The 15,888-nt window shown below is 36.3% G+C and overlaps 1 protein-coding gene across 2 annotated transcripts in view; it reads right to left on the bottom strand.

Moving 5' to 3' along the window:
* GALNT2 (polypeptide N-acetylgalactosaminyltransferase 2) overlaps window positions 1–15,888 on the bottom strand; it is a 98,296-nt gene that overhangs the window by 16,479 nt on the left and 65,929 nt on the right. For both annotated transcript variants that reach the window (XM_074818508.1, XM_074818509.1), the window contains exons 4-10: window positions 15,659–15,757; window positions 15,017–15,084; window positions 14,054–14,119; window positions 11,707–11,828; window positions 5,836–5,923; window positions 1,939–2,026; window positions 1,286–1,389 (exon numbers count right to left, since the gene is read on the bottom strand). In XM_074818508.1, coding sequence (XP_074674609.1) covers window positions 1,286–1,389; window positions 1,939–2,026; window positions 5,836–5,923; window positions 11,707–11,828; window positions 14,054–14,119; window positions 15,017–15,084; window positions 15,659–15,757 — 635 coding nt within the window. The remainder of the gene's footprint in view (window positions 1–1,285; window positions 1,390–1,938; window positions 2,027–5,835; window positions 5,924–11,706; window positions 11,829–14,053; window positions 14,120–15,016; window positions 15,085–15,658; window positions 15,758–15,888) is intronic.

Genomic DNA, 15,888 nt, shown 5'->3' with positions numbered 1-15,888 from the left:
AACAAAACTGAGCCCAGGAAGAAGGGAGGGGTGGGGGGAGGTGTTTTTAAGAGGTGATAACACTTCTCACTGTCCCATTCTGTCTGTTAGGTGTTGTTGTTATTAGTGTTTTGAATTAAAGTGATGTTCCTTTTTTTTTCCCCTAACGAGTCTGTCTTTTGCCCATTACTGCAATGGACGAGTCATCCCTCTCTATCCTTATCTCAATTCCTGAGCCTTTTGATTCATTTTCTCCTTCCCAGTGTTGATGGGGAAGGGGTGAGTGAATGGTTGGGTGGTGCTCAGTTGCCCTCTGGGCTCACACCATGACACACAGTGCAGTAGAGAAGTTTCTATCCTTAGAACTGGTCCTAAAAAACACACTACTTAAAATGACCAAGATATATCTCTACCCTAAAAAACTAAACTAATGACAGACTGGAAGCCTTAAGAAGTTGTAGAGTTCTGCTCATCCAAATCTTTTTTGTTTTAATACAAGCACACCAATCTTAACTGGAGAAAAACTTTGTACAATACTGTAATGCAAAGAATGAAAAAAAAAAACCCAAACTACTAAAGCCAGCCCTAACCACCAGGTCAAAGAAGAAATGGCTAAAGTGAAAGTTGTCTCAGCCCTTCCTCTTCCCTAAATCCCACTCAAACATCTGAAAATAAGGAATTACAACAAAGATGCCTTCTCAACCATAATTATCTTATAGGGCTAAAGTAGGGGTATAAACTTAAACTCACTAAGTTTAGATGCCAGGCAGTATAGTATTTTTAATGTTAAGAAATAGATTATTCTTCAGTCAGCTAAGTTTTGATTGATTTCTTAAGGTTTATGTAATAACATTAAACTTGTGAATTCCTGGTGGTCTCCTTTTCGTGATTAAGTTTTAGCAACATCTTAAAACATGCCTTAAATTGCCAGCATTTAAACATTATTGTATTTTAATCAATAACTTTAGATGAGGATGTAACTTTCAAATAAGATAGCATTTTTGAAAGTAATTGCTTATCTACATACTGTAACTTTATTTTATCAGTCAACTTCCATTACAAAAAAATTTCACTGCTTAATGAACAAATACTTGTATTCTCTCATATTTAGCACATAATTCCTACCTTGTTGTAATTCTTTCATTGAAATAAACCTTTTGGATTTTGCCAATAATGCATGTGAAGTTTTTTAACTCTGGTTTTAACCCTCTTTGCACAAAATCTGGAAGACGATGACTCTGTGACAGTAAAGGCACTGATGAAATGTGCTTGCTTTCAAGACTGTAGAGGTAAATAATATACATACCTAAGTTCTCTCCACCCCAAACATCCATCATCATGTCATACTTCCCTAGTTCTTCAAAATAGGATTTGTCCATCACAAATAACCCACCAGCTATCATGGGTGTCCTAAACAGACAAGAAAAATTAAATACTTATAGAACCATGAACTGAGAAGTAACTATTATTTGCACCTCAAGGTTAATACCTCCTTGAAAAAATTTGCAATGCTTTTGAACAGAACTAATTTTGCATCTATTGCTTCAAATGTTGTCCGCACATGTTTCTACTGCATATATAGTGCTATGACCACCTTCTGAGGCAGTTTCCAAATCTCCATTCGGCTCACAAGTTCCTTATGTGAAGGGTGTGGATTTGTGTCAGCAGTAAAACCTTAAAACTAATGCTGTATTTTTAGTCCTCAAAGCATACCAACTTTAAACAAAGTGACATCTACTTTTTGTTAAGGGTAAATAATCTACTAGTATGCTTTAAAGTATTATTTTAAATAGATTTTATTTCTGAGAGTCTCATAATGCTACATAAATATGAATGAAATTTCAATATTAATGAAAGCTATAGTAAAGATCTCCTTTCATACTCAGAGAAGATGATTTCTAACTTTGTTTAGTTGCAAACTACATTCTATTAGAGGGAGAAGTGGTGGTATAGACATACTTTATGGGAGCAACTGGATTTCCTTGTCGTGCTCTTCTTTGCTCTGGTGTCATGTAATCCCACTTGAACACCAGGTTCCAATCAAAGCCTTCAAGAAGAAAATATTAGAGTAGCATGTTAAAAAGACTGTGGTCATCATTCAACTTGTAGTAACATAATGTTGACTGATAACACGGGGAACTGTAATTTAAATTAAGAATTTAAACTTGTACAAACTTCTGGGTAGAAAACAAACAAGTAAGAGTCCAGATGAAAGGTAAAGAAGTTGACAGGACAATAAAAAAAAGTAATCTCAAACACAAAATAACTTTAATTTCTCTTGTGCCATCTATTACACAGAGTAAGAAACTTGGTCAACAAGTGACAAAGCAAAAGTCTTATATATGAATCCAATGTCTCACATCAAATAGAACACCATATAAAGATCTTCCAGCCATTACAAATGCTCCCAACAGTCTTTACTGTACAATTGCATTTCAACTCTTATCAATCACATATTTATGCAGTACTCTTGGTGCTCCTCTATCAGCATGAGCTGTCTATCATGAAGGTCACAACAGGTTATGTAGCTCCTACTTAGTTTATTAACGTTCATTTAACTTCCTGCTTTCCCACTGCGTGCTTCTAAGTGCATCATTTTTTAAACCCAAGGTGCTAGAGCACCAAAATCTTACTTCCCTTATGTAGGTACATGTATGTGTGTACACACAGCAACAGTCGGTCTGGTCCTTCTGTGACTTAAGTACAGAAGAACATAAAGATCACTAGAATAGACAAGACCAATAGCTCACCTACAGCAGCTTTCTACCTGACAACCATTTGAATTACCTCCTTTAGGCAACAATACGCAGCTGGTATAAGACAAACTTCCTATAGGAAACATTGTTGTAACAGTTGAGCTAGTTATGCCCATAAGTATAAACATCTACTAAAATCTACACATGGCCCATAGCCCTCTTCCAGTACACCTAGCAAATCAGCCTTACCCAGACTGCCTGCTGCCAAACACATTTAGATCCTATGAGGTCATGTAACGAATGATTTCCAGATTTCTTGTGCACAGATGTCAATAGTTTTCTTTCTCCAGCATAAAGATAAAGCAATTACTTTGTAGGGAAGTGGGGGAGAAGCTAAGGTAAACAGACAACAATTACAGTCCTACTAACCGACTGTCTGTATATTAAACATGCATAGTAATGATTGATGTGGAGACTTGAGAACTAAACAGTTTTAATTTAAACTCATAAGATACTTATCATGCACACACACCAAATACAGAAATTATCCTGAACAGTCTTCACAGCATGCATGTCAACTGTTTCTCTCCATGTTTGAGTATTTCATGAAGTGTTGCACTGTAAAAATGAAAGACCATTTAACTACTCCAAAACTCCAAGTAGCAAACAGTAAAATGGCTACAATCTATAGTACTGCAAAGCCTCTAGCATGAAAAGTAAAATGAGCTGCAATATTTCCATGCAGTTAAAAAGTCGCGTTTCATCATACATACCCAGCAAAATGACTTGCATCTGGGAGAACTTGAAAAAATCTACTGCTTTCCAGCAGAAGCAGTAAAGATAGAGTTACGTATACTCCAGTGAACACAAGGGGTCTCTTTTGGAACACAGCACTCTTACAAACGCCAAACAAGTGTATAAATTGTCTACCCATAAAAACTGGTTTTCTGTCTCCATTTTCACTGACTCTGGGAAAAATCTGCACTCAATGAGATAGTATCAGTAACTCTGTAAAAGGAGTATTTTTAAACACAAGTGCATATCCAATATGAAATTCTATCCAGTGTAAACTGCATCATAGGCATACTCTAAATTATTACATCTCAGTTAACTACAGCTTATTGCAGTAATTAAAGTGTTTCTCAGGGCAGCATAAACACTTTTGCAAATCCCCCCTCAAAAAAAAACTTGTAACATGAAGTGCGTGGCTTTGCTATTGGCCAGACTTTGGAATTATTTCAGCCCTGTCCACTTTGAAAAGTCTGTAGCATTTGCAAGGTTGCTTGTCTTGGGTGATTAGGTCCTTTCAAAATAGACTAGGCACAAATGCTGTCCCAGCTGTCTCAAGTCTCCATGCTTCAGCCACAGAGATACAGTATCTAAGGTTGAAAGCATAGTTTGGTTTCCATGTTTAGAGTTGACCCCATGGTGAAAGTGCCCCATGATGCCAAATGCTGTAGTGCCTCTAACATTGTAATCTGTCCTCTGGGAACTGAAAAGAAATATATTATTCTTGTTTCAACAGACTCCCAAATAGCTTTAAACATTGGTATGTGCAAAATTTCTATTGTTAACATTAAAAAAAAACAACCCAAAGACAGCTTCTCACTCCTCAGTCCAGAAGCACTTAAAAAGGGGGAAAAAAAAAAAATCTATTTCTATTGTGTACAAGAGAAGAAAATTGAGCACTAAAAAGTGAATAAAAAAAAGAAACTTAGTTCCAAAGATGAAGCATGAAAAGCAGTAACAAGTGAAATGATCTCTCAATCTTCATCCACTTCACTTGGGAAGAATTAAAGAGCATGAACCCCACAGGAACCAATCTAAGGTTTCAATGAAAGAATTCCTCCTCCTATTGCAGACAACAATAAAAGCCACATAATGGTATAGAGATTTCCATACTCGACGTATAATGAATAGATTGGGTAAAAGCCGTAAGGATTTAATAAAGCTGGTGCACAGATAATAGCACAGAAGTATACATTAGCATACCGTGAATATATGCACTGTAGGTGTTCCTTCAAAATGTTAATTAAAAGGATATAGAAGCTCTCACCTCCAGATCACTGATGAACTTGAAGCATATGCAACATTATGAAAATATTGCTTTTATTTTAGTTTACTGGAACAATGCTTGGTGGCCAGTTAGAGACTAGTTACTGAAAGAACAGGCTTGAAATAGTTTTTTCCTTCCTCACTCAAGAAAGTCCATTCAGAAAGAGTTGAAACACTGTGGGAACAGCACTGCGCAATTTCTATATCATGGCTCATCCTATATCTTTATGCAGACAGTTCAGTTTCCAGGGTTGTAGGAATAATTATTTAAAAAAAAAAAAAAAAAAAGGAAGGGAGGGGGCAGGCAGTGAGCAGCTATTTTAAAGGCTAGATTCTTGCTAATAGTGAAAAAAGTTTTAAAAACTTGTAATAAGGATTTTAGTGTGTGGCTGCTCTCCCCCTCTTTGGAAAAGAAGAGAGGATTTTTTTTATTTATTTATTTTTATTGAGGGCTTCACAAGTCTTTTTACTATTTGCTGTCAACAGTTTACACTAGCTAGACATAGTGAAACTGTAACACTTCTAAACTTAATTTAACAGGAAATTTTGTAACAGTACAGGGATAAACACTACAAATTTTCATGGTTACATGTTACTCTCTTCACAATTGGAGATCATGGCTAACAAAAACATTTATTTTTTAAAACACATTCCAAAGCTTTCTGCTTATTCAGAAGAGTTTAATTTTTCAAGCAAAACAGCATCTTGTAAAAAAACTCATAGTCACTGCATTGCTGATGGGCTTCTAAGCTAGTGAGCAATTAAAGCCTGTCTTATCTAAAAAGAGACCCATAAGCTCTGGTCATAAGCTGCTTCTGACACATTTACACAGGCCTGCAAACATTGGAGTGAGTCTTGCACGTTGGTAAAAGGCAGCACAAACTTATAAGAATTAGTATAATTAAGATGAACTGTTTTAAAGCAGAGGACAATAAGGCCAATTAAAATCCAAGCCTAGAAGCAAGTGACCTACAGAACTTAAAGCTGGATATATGGAAGGGAAGGAACAGTATGTTAACTGCCCATTCCGCAACTGCAGTGATTATGAGCTTTGATTCTTGATGCCTTTTTTTTTTAAAATCTGTATTCCAGTACAGGTACATACCGCCTTTTAAATCAGCTGACGCCCCCACGTACTGGAAGTTGTCCATATTAATTACATCAATAATAGGAGACACAACTCTGGTCTTGTCCTAAAATAAATATTAGAAAGTAATATTGAAATAATGAAATCAATATATAGAGACTCAGGTAGGATGAGATGTTGAACAGTTCAGCAGGATTTCATTAGCACCTCTCTCCCAGTTCTCCCCCTACTTCAACTTACGTCTCCGAATAGCAAGTGCTATAAATAGCATTGCTCAGCACTGCTTCAGAAAGCAGAAACCACACTATATAGCTGGGAATCCTCTTTCTATTCTAGGCTACTTATATTCAAGTAATCCCCCTCTTCTGACTTGCTCTTGAAGAAGGCAGCAAACTTGTAGTTCCAGAGGTAGTTGAGCAAACAGTACCTCCATTCTTACTTTTAAAACCAGCTCAAAGGAAAGCATCCAGGCAATTCATACTTTCCACAGCAAATGTCCAGCCACGCATCGTACTACGGTCTCATTATTTCAACCTTTAAGGAACACTTAGGCCTTTCTGCAGTCAGAAGAGTCTTAGGTTAATGCTAACCCATTTCACACTAGAAGAATCACACTTCCCAAACAGATACTTAGATAGGAAAGAGACCCTAAAAACACTCCAAACTAATGAGTGCTATTAATCTCCAGCAGCCAAGATTCCAGTCGTACAGATACCACATTCCTCTGTCCAACCATGGTCTCATACTACTCTGAGCAATGTTAATTACCTCAGCTAATGTTTTTGTCAAAATCTTTCCAGTACCTCCACATGCATCATCCAGTAGGATCACAAGACATCAGTACTCTAAAATAAAGACTCATCTAATATTAGAAATGCAATATGATGGTTAAGCCAGTTTGTCTCCATGACTGACTTATTGGGGGGGGAAAAAAAAAAAATTACATTTACACACTGAAGCATAACTTCTATTGTAGTCTGATGGAACATTTTGCTTGAGTTCAAAATAAAAGTTTGAGTTCCACAATTTAACATCATTCAGAGAGCACAGATAACTTCAGAACAGTGTATCACCAAATCTGTGAATATAAAAAAAAGTTTTGACCAAACAGGAGATATTTTGGTAACTGTTACAGAGAAATGGTTCTCGTGGTTAAAAAACATACCAACCTAAACATCTCCATTTTAAGAATTTATTTCGCAAGTATGCCTTCAAACAACAATACATATATTCTAAACACTGGTTCAGCAATGAATTCGCTTTGCTAATCAGTATTATACAGAACAGGTTGGAACCAAAGTAGTACAAGAATAGCTTGAGTTCATAATAAGACTTAAAAGCAACTCTCTTAGTCAAATGCTTTGCTTGGTCCAATAAGGACATTAAACACTCGTTTTTATTTATTGAATTTTAACTATTCAATCTGTGCTGATTTTAATAAAACCTAATTACACAGTTGGCATTTACTAGGTCATTCTGCTTGATTGAGCAAAAGGTCACTAACTTCTGTATCAGCCAAAAGAATGAACCCAAGAGAATCCAAGCTGAAGACTAAGCTAAAAGCTGAAGACCCAGTATTGATTTCTACATTCCTTTGAAGTATCACTGCAGCTATACCACCTGGGCCAAATATCTGCTTTTATGAGGGATGTAATACAACATCTAATCAGGTCTGCTACTAGTAATTAGCTTGATCTAAACACTGTGTTTGTGTGCCCTCCTATACTACTAAAGCACTTCAGGTGCACCCATGACCTTATTTTAGACATTCTATATACAGTAACAGAATTAGGAAACTCCTTTAAATAAAGACTGATGAGAGAAGATATTGAGCCTATCGAGTTATTCACAATACACCCATCAACATGAAATACAAAATTAAAACTGCCCTTCCTTTCTTTCTCTTTCTTAGCTGAAACTGAGACAGCTTATACATCTATGCTCATCTCTAAAAAACCTTTTCTGACAAAAATTTGCATTTTATCAAATGGCTCTACTTTGTACAACTGAACCTGGTGGTAAAAGTTGCCCAAGCTATCAGGTGTCATATCAGGTAGAGCTTCAGTTCGGCTTCAACCTACCTCTACCATGCTGAGTAAGCAGGTAGCACGCTGCCTCTATGCCTTTGGGATTTCCTCAGGCTTTTACAGCTGGTCTGATTAGTCCTATCAATATCAGTGCGACGCCACACTAACAGCACTTGCTACAGTTAACATATTATTTAAAACAACTTACAGTTGTTTCTCCAACAGACAAATACCCAGGTTGTGAGCATTCAGTTTGATGTACAACCCCCACTTTGCGGGCTTGGAAACATGCTGTTCCTTCCATGATTTGAAATTACAGATTCGCTCAGCACCAAAGCAGACAAAAGACTTGCACATTCTTAAGGTGATGCTTTGTAGGGCACTACAGATTTGTTAATGCAGAGACTGATAAAAAGAGCTTGTGGGTCTCCAAAGTACAGGGAGCTCATTCACTTAAAACACTAAAAAGCAGCTGCTCCCTTTAAATTATTCTAAAGCAAGATACTTATTTATCCATAGTGTGATTAAAGTAGAAATCTTTCTGAAGCATTGACACCATAACTTATAATGGAACACACAATTGGAAAACCATGTGCTTCTTGGTGAGGACAATGGAAAGAAATAGCCTGTGAATACTGCAATTTTCTAGTGCCTGGAAATTTGCAGCAGACTATTTCATCTTAATATTTCATAAGGAAGTTACGTGTGCTCTAGAGAGTTAGACTATTATATATTATTCTCATAAACCATCAGAAATTATCCTCAAGATTCTGCATACATTGCTTCCCCCCACCCAAAAAATCTCAAGACACTTCAAAGATTAAGCCTAACAACACTCTTAAGAGAAAATATAAATATTTTCCTTTCAGCATTGTGCCAGTTAAAAGTTGATTCATTCAAGGTCACAAAAATTTGAGACAGATATGAAAAAGAAATCCATATCTCATTTCTTGGTCTTAGTTCTTTCTTCCTTCTAAGATTTTTGTTTAAAAATACCTTCCTAAAAGTGATATAGGATTTACAGCTATGGCATGAAAAGCGATTAGTTTAGTACTGCACCAGAATCTTTCAATTTTTATTCTTCTCATATAACTGATGTATTAAGAATAGAATGTCAGTGATTAGAAATCTGAAATGGAAAGAGCCAAGTACACAAATGTTCATGAAATAGCTAGTAGCTACCAATGTTTTCAAGATTGCACATACTTACTACTATGTTGACCTTTTTGGGGAATCAAAGGGTTAACCTCCACTGTCTCCTCCTTTAATCTCTCCTAATGTACACAGAAAAAAGTCTAGAGGGCATAAAATGTAGCCTTAGGAAATCAGGCGGAAAAACATTCTCCAGGCGGGAGTGAAGAGAGAGAAGATACACCAGCTCCAGGCATCTGTACACATTCTGAGCTCAAAAATACTCTTTGTAGGTATGTTGCTTCCGCTTTAACCCTTTGCTCAAATTGCTGAAGAAACATCCCTAGCAGCATCAGACCCCTCTAGGAATGCTAATAGACAAAGATACTCTAACCAGGAAACTATCTCAAAGAAAACTATGGGATGGATCCTCCTTCAACTGAAGAGGAGAGCTTGATGTCTCAGGTGCTTCTAACACAAACAAGATGTCAGAGACACAGCTTTCTAAAGTGGTTACAGCACATCAGATAGAGTATTGTAGAACTGATTCAATTCAGACTGTTTCTTGGAAGCTATAAGTTCTTATACTGTAACACACACAACTAATCCCCCAAAACTCTGAAAGAATTAAATGCCAAGTGGGCAATCCTGGAACAAAAGGAAAAAAGAAAAAATCCACACTTTCTACCACATATAGAATAGGTGCAGCAGCACATCACAAAATATTGTATTAATGCATAGTAACCCTGACCTGAAAAAGTCACCTTTGAGGCCAGAGCAGAAATGAGTTCATGTCCATTTAGCTTCTTGTCACTGAGACTGTAAAGAAAATTATGTCAATTGACATCAAGTAACATACCATCCTCACTGTGAGCAAAATCAATCCATTTAAAATAACAAATATCATATATTATACCTAAGAACTATCCATGCCTTAATTATTTGAACAAGCAGAAAGTTGAGAAGCTACTTTATCAATCCCCATACCTGTTGGTTGGGAATCTTCCCAGATGAAAGTAAACTGGAATTCCACATCAATTATTAACAGTACATCAAGCTTTTAAGAATGGAAAACTGTATTCATACAGCTGAAAAATATTCAATGGCACACATGATTAGTGTGTATCATGATGACAATTGTCAGGAGCAAGTTTTGAAGGATCTAATAATTCATGTGCTGCTAAAAAGTAGCTGCTGCACAACACAAAATATGCACCAGTTTCTCCCACCAAATATACCATATATTACGATGGATCTTCACAAAATTGTCATCAATTTAATAAGAGGTTTTACATTCTGATATGATGAAAAGGTAACACTTTTTCATATCCCATATCAGTTTCAGAAAGCTAAATGAGTATGCCCTGGAAATCATAGACAAGAAAAAGGGTAAGTGACAAAACAGCTCTCTTACTAAAAAGCAGGGTTTTATTGACCAAAACTACTATTTCTGTGCTGATTCCTTGAACAGATAGATGCTTCAAACCATTTACACAAAAAGGTCTCAAAACAGTTCCCACATCCTAGAATCCATTAGTGCTGTAAACAGTCTCCACTACCTTTTGAGATATATTTAATGCCAAGTTTATTTTCCTAGTTCATAATTATAGAGAAACACCCCCAACCCTTCTAAGGCTGCAACACTTTACACTGGCACAAATATAGAAGGAAATGCTATGTCACTCATGCTCAAGGGCTTTGTAGGCTCTAGGTACTCCAATTGTGTCCAGGTTTGAGCTGATTAAAGTGGTTTAGTGGTGGACTTGACAGTGCTAGGTTAACAGTTGTACATGATGATCTTAAAGGTCTTTTCCAACCTAAAATGATTCTATAAAGCATCATAGAATCAAACAGATTAAGGAAAAAATCAGTCATCAGTTGATAGCTTCTCCACTGGCATATTAAGTGTATGGGGTTTATTTCCTTTTTTTTTTTTTCCCGCCCCTCCCCTTTTTGGGGGGAAATGCAAAGGGAAGTGCAGGGAGGGTAAGCAAAGAACTGGGCATTAACAAGACACAGTAGTTTAGCAAAACCATTTTGACCAGCAGCATTTTGAAAGAAAGCATTTCCAGGAAAGGGACTTTACCAGAAAGGGAATGTAATTAAGAAAGAAGAAAAACGCTGTTGTCTTGAGTGTTCCCCAGTGCTTTTTGGAATCACACTTGATTCACTTTCCACTTCAACTGAGCTCCTCCAGAGGAAGTTAACATGTATAACCAACCCCTGGAGAAAACAGTATACTTTCACTCTCAATCCTCTCAGTTGCTTTTCAGGGACACGCACTAAACATCATTTTCATAGAAGCTGAGAGCCCACAGTCCCTGTTAATTTCCATGAAAACTTTGGTTTCACAGCTTAACCTCTCTCCTATTATCACACTGAATCTTAATGAGGCATAAATACTCAGGTAAACTGAATTACATTGAGGTGATATTGGTTGAGAACTATACTTTGCTCTAAAGATTTTCAATACTTACTGAGGAGGTCCCTAAAGAACCAAAGAAGCATATATTTGAATTGCTTGTAAAGATGATAATAAATATTCAGATTTTATGTTCCTGTGTTCACAGATTAAATGAACAATCACAGAACACTCTGATCATCTCCATCATCTCACTTCAGCAAAAAAGCTTCCTTAGAAAAATGCATAAAATTAATGTAGTATAAAACAGATGGCTTTAAAATTTAAAAGCTACTCCTTCAGGAAATGACTTTAGAACTCTTTACTAACCTCAGCTACTCTTTCCAAAAGTGGTTCCAGCCAGTGTTCATTGCACTCACAGTGACTATCCAGGAAGGTCAGCACTTTTGCTTGTGCTGCATCTGCCCCTCTGACACGGGAGCGCATCAAGCCTGAGAAATAAAGATTAAAAGTTTTAAGTATTTACTGAGGAAAGCAATCAATAGTAGTGAGAAACTATTGCATTTCTCTGAGTTAGTCATGAATTAAAAGTAATCTAACTCAGACAAGACAAACACATAAGTTCCATTATCAAAATGAGATGCTAGTTAACAATTCAGTGAAATGATTTTATACCAAACAGCCTGCAAACTTCCAACCTACTGCACCCTAGTATACAGGTTCCAACCTAATCTAAGTAGAAGAATTAAAGTACCATTTAAAAAAAAAAAAGTGACACACAAGTACAGCTGGGTCTGTATTACAGTAAGTGGTATGTATACTGATAAACATTACCCAAGATAGGTCCTGAAAATTAACACCTTGCCTACGGTTCTACAATACAACTGAGGAAAGCACCATCATTGTCCTTGCCACCTTTTTGGCACACCCCCATTTCAGTTCTCACCACAGTCTGTCCATTCTTCTATTGACTTCTTCCAGAAATAACCAGGCTTCATTAATTCACACCTGAAAGTCTTCCCCCCACCCCTTTCAACTGTCTTTCCCCTGTGTTTCTTGCAATTCTCTTGCTTTGTAGGATTTTTGGGGTTTTTTAAAATCTTATCCTGAAAAGATTTCATTTGGAAGAAACTTCTGGTAAAGCCAAAAGGTTCTTCTCTTCTCTACATCTCAATTACACAGATCCTTTCACTGATTTACCCTGTTCCTTTTCTTCTTTCCTTCCTTCTGTTTTAATACTTTTTCATTGGATGACCTCACCATTCCTTAAATTCCCTTGCTATATATACACACATACCCCAGAACATCCCACCATGTACTTCAATCCAGAAAAGCAGCAAGCTTCCTCTCATTCCTTTGCAAATTTCCTCCCTAATTTTCTTTACTACTATTCAAAATTCATTGATTTTTGTTGTCACTAAAGACCAAAGCCAAGTAATTACTTTTTTCTCCCTTTTTCTTTCGACATTGTTTCCTACCAAATCTGTTCTGGTTCACAAAAATACCAAGTAAAGTAGTACTGTGCCTTCACTCTGCAAATACTTGCTATTTTCTGATGTAGTAAAAGATTTGTCAAATTATATTTCATTTTCAGGTATACTGATGCATATTTTTAAGTACAAATCTGTATATCCGGTACAAAGTTAATATTTATAATTACTAAAAAATAAAAATCAGCGTTACTTCATTTTGTCCGTATCTCCATCTTTAAGTGCTGTACTGATCAGAAAAATGACATTAACTTACTCAGAACACTGCAACCACAGCAAGTCATAAAAAGCCCGCTTTCCTAACAAGCCTTTGTTCACAAGTATATTCAAACCAAAATATTTAAACACTAAGAAAGTATCAATTTGTAATAACTTTAATTATGGGACAACACAGATTTTGTGCACATCATTTCCAGTTTCTGACCATCTAATGATTCTAGCTGCTCCCTAGGCCAGGCTGGCAAGATAGAAGACAGCGCCTATAAAAATAAACAAACACATACCTGTTCACTCAGTCAGCTGTTTCTACTATCAACTCTCAGTTATCATTTCAAACGGCTGTAGAATAACAGTTGTCTATATCTAATACTTTAAGCTCCATAGCCAGGAAGCTGCTGACTGAAGGGCTCAGTGATATGAGACCATAATTTACAAAGCAACAAAGAGGAAAAAAATGTAAGACAAGTTTATTACATGGCACACTGGCTTTAGCAAAACTGGCATATGTGGTCCCAGCCCTCCTGGCTGCTCAAACTTCTCAAGTCTGCCTAACAAACTGTTTGCTGGGCTGTTCACCAACTGAATCCTTAAAATGATCTCTAGTAAGGGAACTAGCAAAAGAGAGGGCTATTTTTAAGCTGGATCATTTATTTCAAACATTCATACGGTTTACAGTAAGACCTTACATACAATGGGAGCAGCTTAACCGAGGATTCAGTACAGTAAGAGAGGGAGAGGTTGAGGGGGAAAGGCAATTTCTCAAGTTCGCTTTCACTGTGAAAGTCAACAATGGACAATTGCACACATGACAATATGAAATTAATCAGAATCATTTTACTTACACAGTTGTATTTTTTTATTACTTCCACTAGTAAATTGATTTACAAAGTCAAAATACCCCCTCCGATACGGAATGTATAGCAGAACGTTCCTTTAAAAGACTTGAAGATTAACAGATAAGGCAGCACAGTGGAATTTGTATTTTCCTTCCCTCAGATTAAACTTACCTTCTCGGCGATCATTTCGAAGAACCCGAACTTTTTCAATTTTTCCCAAGAGAGCACCATCCTCAGCTTTAAAAAAATAAATTTAAAAAAAAGGCAAGTCATGAGAACCAGTTTGATATCCAACACGGTATACCATAAGAAAGGCTGTCTTAAAAGAAAAGCAAAAGCTTTGTAGGGGAAAATGTTTATGGTCATAAATAGTTATAAATATAAGATATATGCTTAAAAAAACCCCACCTACTTGTCTCACCAGAAATAAAGCAAAGTTACCAGGCTAAGAATTATTACCTTCATTATGTTATTTAAAGATAATTTAGTTTTACACTCTTTAAATATTTTTATTTAATTATATTCTCTTTGCTTACTTTAGACAGTTTCTATATTGCATAAGAAAAAGTCTTTTATAGGATCAAATAAAGTTTTCTTAGCATATAAGAAAATTCACTTTTTAACCAACATTAAGGCTTAAACCTCTCCTAAACTAGCTATAAACTAACAATGTGAATGTATACATTAACTTCTTTTAAGAAATGTTCTTAGACATCCATTTCAACGTTCAAGTTTGCACTGTGATACCTTAGTACCTATAAAACCTTGACTTATTTTAGATTCAGTAAGAATTTTTCCAAGAGACTGATGACGACCAGCATTCATTTAAAGCATTACTACAAAAATATTTGACGCAATCACTTTTTTTTTTACATCAGATAACATACTATGTTAAAAGCTGTTTTCAATTATACACTCTGCTTCTTCAGCTAGCAGGAAGTAATAAAATATACCTGGAGCATTTATCAGAACACCTCACATTTCCACAATGACAGATACAAAAGAATTAAGAACTGGTTTTCTCTGCAGATTCCTATTCACGTGACCTATTCCTGACCAAAACACATACTAGCATCTACAGAAAGTCTTACCAGAATAAACAAAATAAAGTTACGACCCTGTAAAAGTACTCACAGTCATTACTGTAGTCATCCACCAATATGATTTCCTTAATAAGATGTGATGGGCTTTTTTTAAGGACACTAAAATAGACCAAAAAAAACTTATTCAATACTAAGCAGTCTTAATTTTCCATAATAATATCATAAAAGCAGTTACTTTGTTAAGCCACAGTAGAACCTAGCCAAGGATCCTATCTTCAACAACAGCTATTGGTTCATTCCTACAGAAAGCATCTGTAAAGAGAGGCATACATAGAATCGTTCCCCCCAAAATTCCCGTCTCTAGAAATAAGTGTATTAGACAGCTTGTAACATGGAAGTCTTGCAGATAGCTTTAGGTCAAATATACCCTGAGAATCCACCCCGAGTTTTTCCTGAAACTAGTTATACAAGCCAAACTCCAAAGATCATCTAGTAATCTGTTTCACACTTCCATGTATTTATAGTTAAGGGGCGCGATTCTGTTTAATGCTGCCATTTCAGAATGTAAGAACTGGAGGCATCAATGAAATTAAGTCTCAGCTTTCCTTCTGCAAATGGTTCAGAAAAGCATAACGGATTGTCACTTCACTTCCTTGTCATAAACTATCATCTGACACAGGTGAATGGCCTTTAGGAAAAAAAAAAAATAAATCAAGGTCTCTCTTCGGAATACCTGACAACAGTTCGAAGCAAAGCAGATCTTGCCTCATTATGAAAGGTGATCACCACACTAGTGGCTGGCAAATCTATCCGCCATTGTTTCCGTTGACACCTGAAAGACATAATACCCTGTCATTAAAACATAGCATTTACATCCCAGGCTTCGCAGACAGCCTTCATCACAAAGCAGTTATTTATTCAACTCATGTACACACTACATCTACCAAGGAAGAATGAAATATC

This window comes from Strix aluco, chromosome 3 (genome assembly GCF_031877795.1).
Source record: "Strix aluco isolate bStrAlu1 chromosome 3, bStrAlu1.hap1, whole genome shotgun sequence".
NCBI lineage: Eukaryota > Metazoa > Chordata > Aves > Strigiformes > Strigidae > Strix > Strix aluco.
This window is presented reverse-complemented; position numbering and strand designations above follow the sequence as displayed.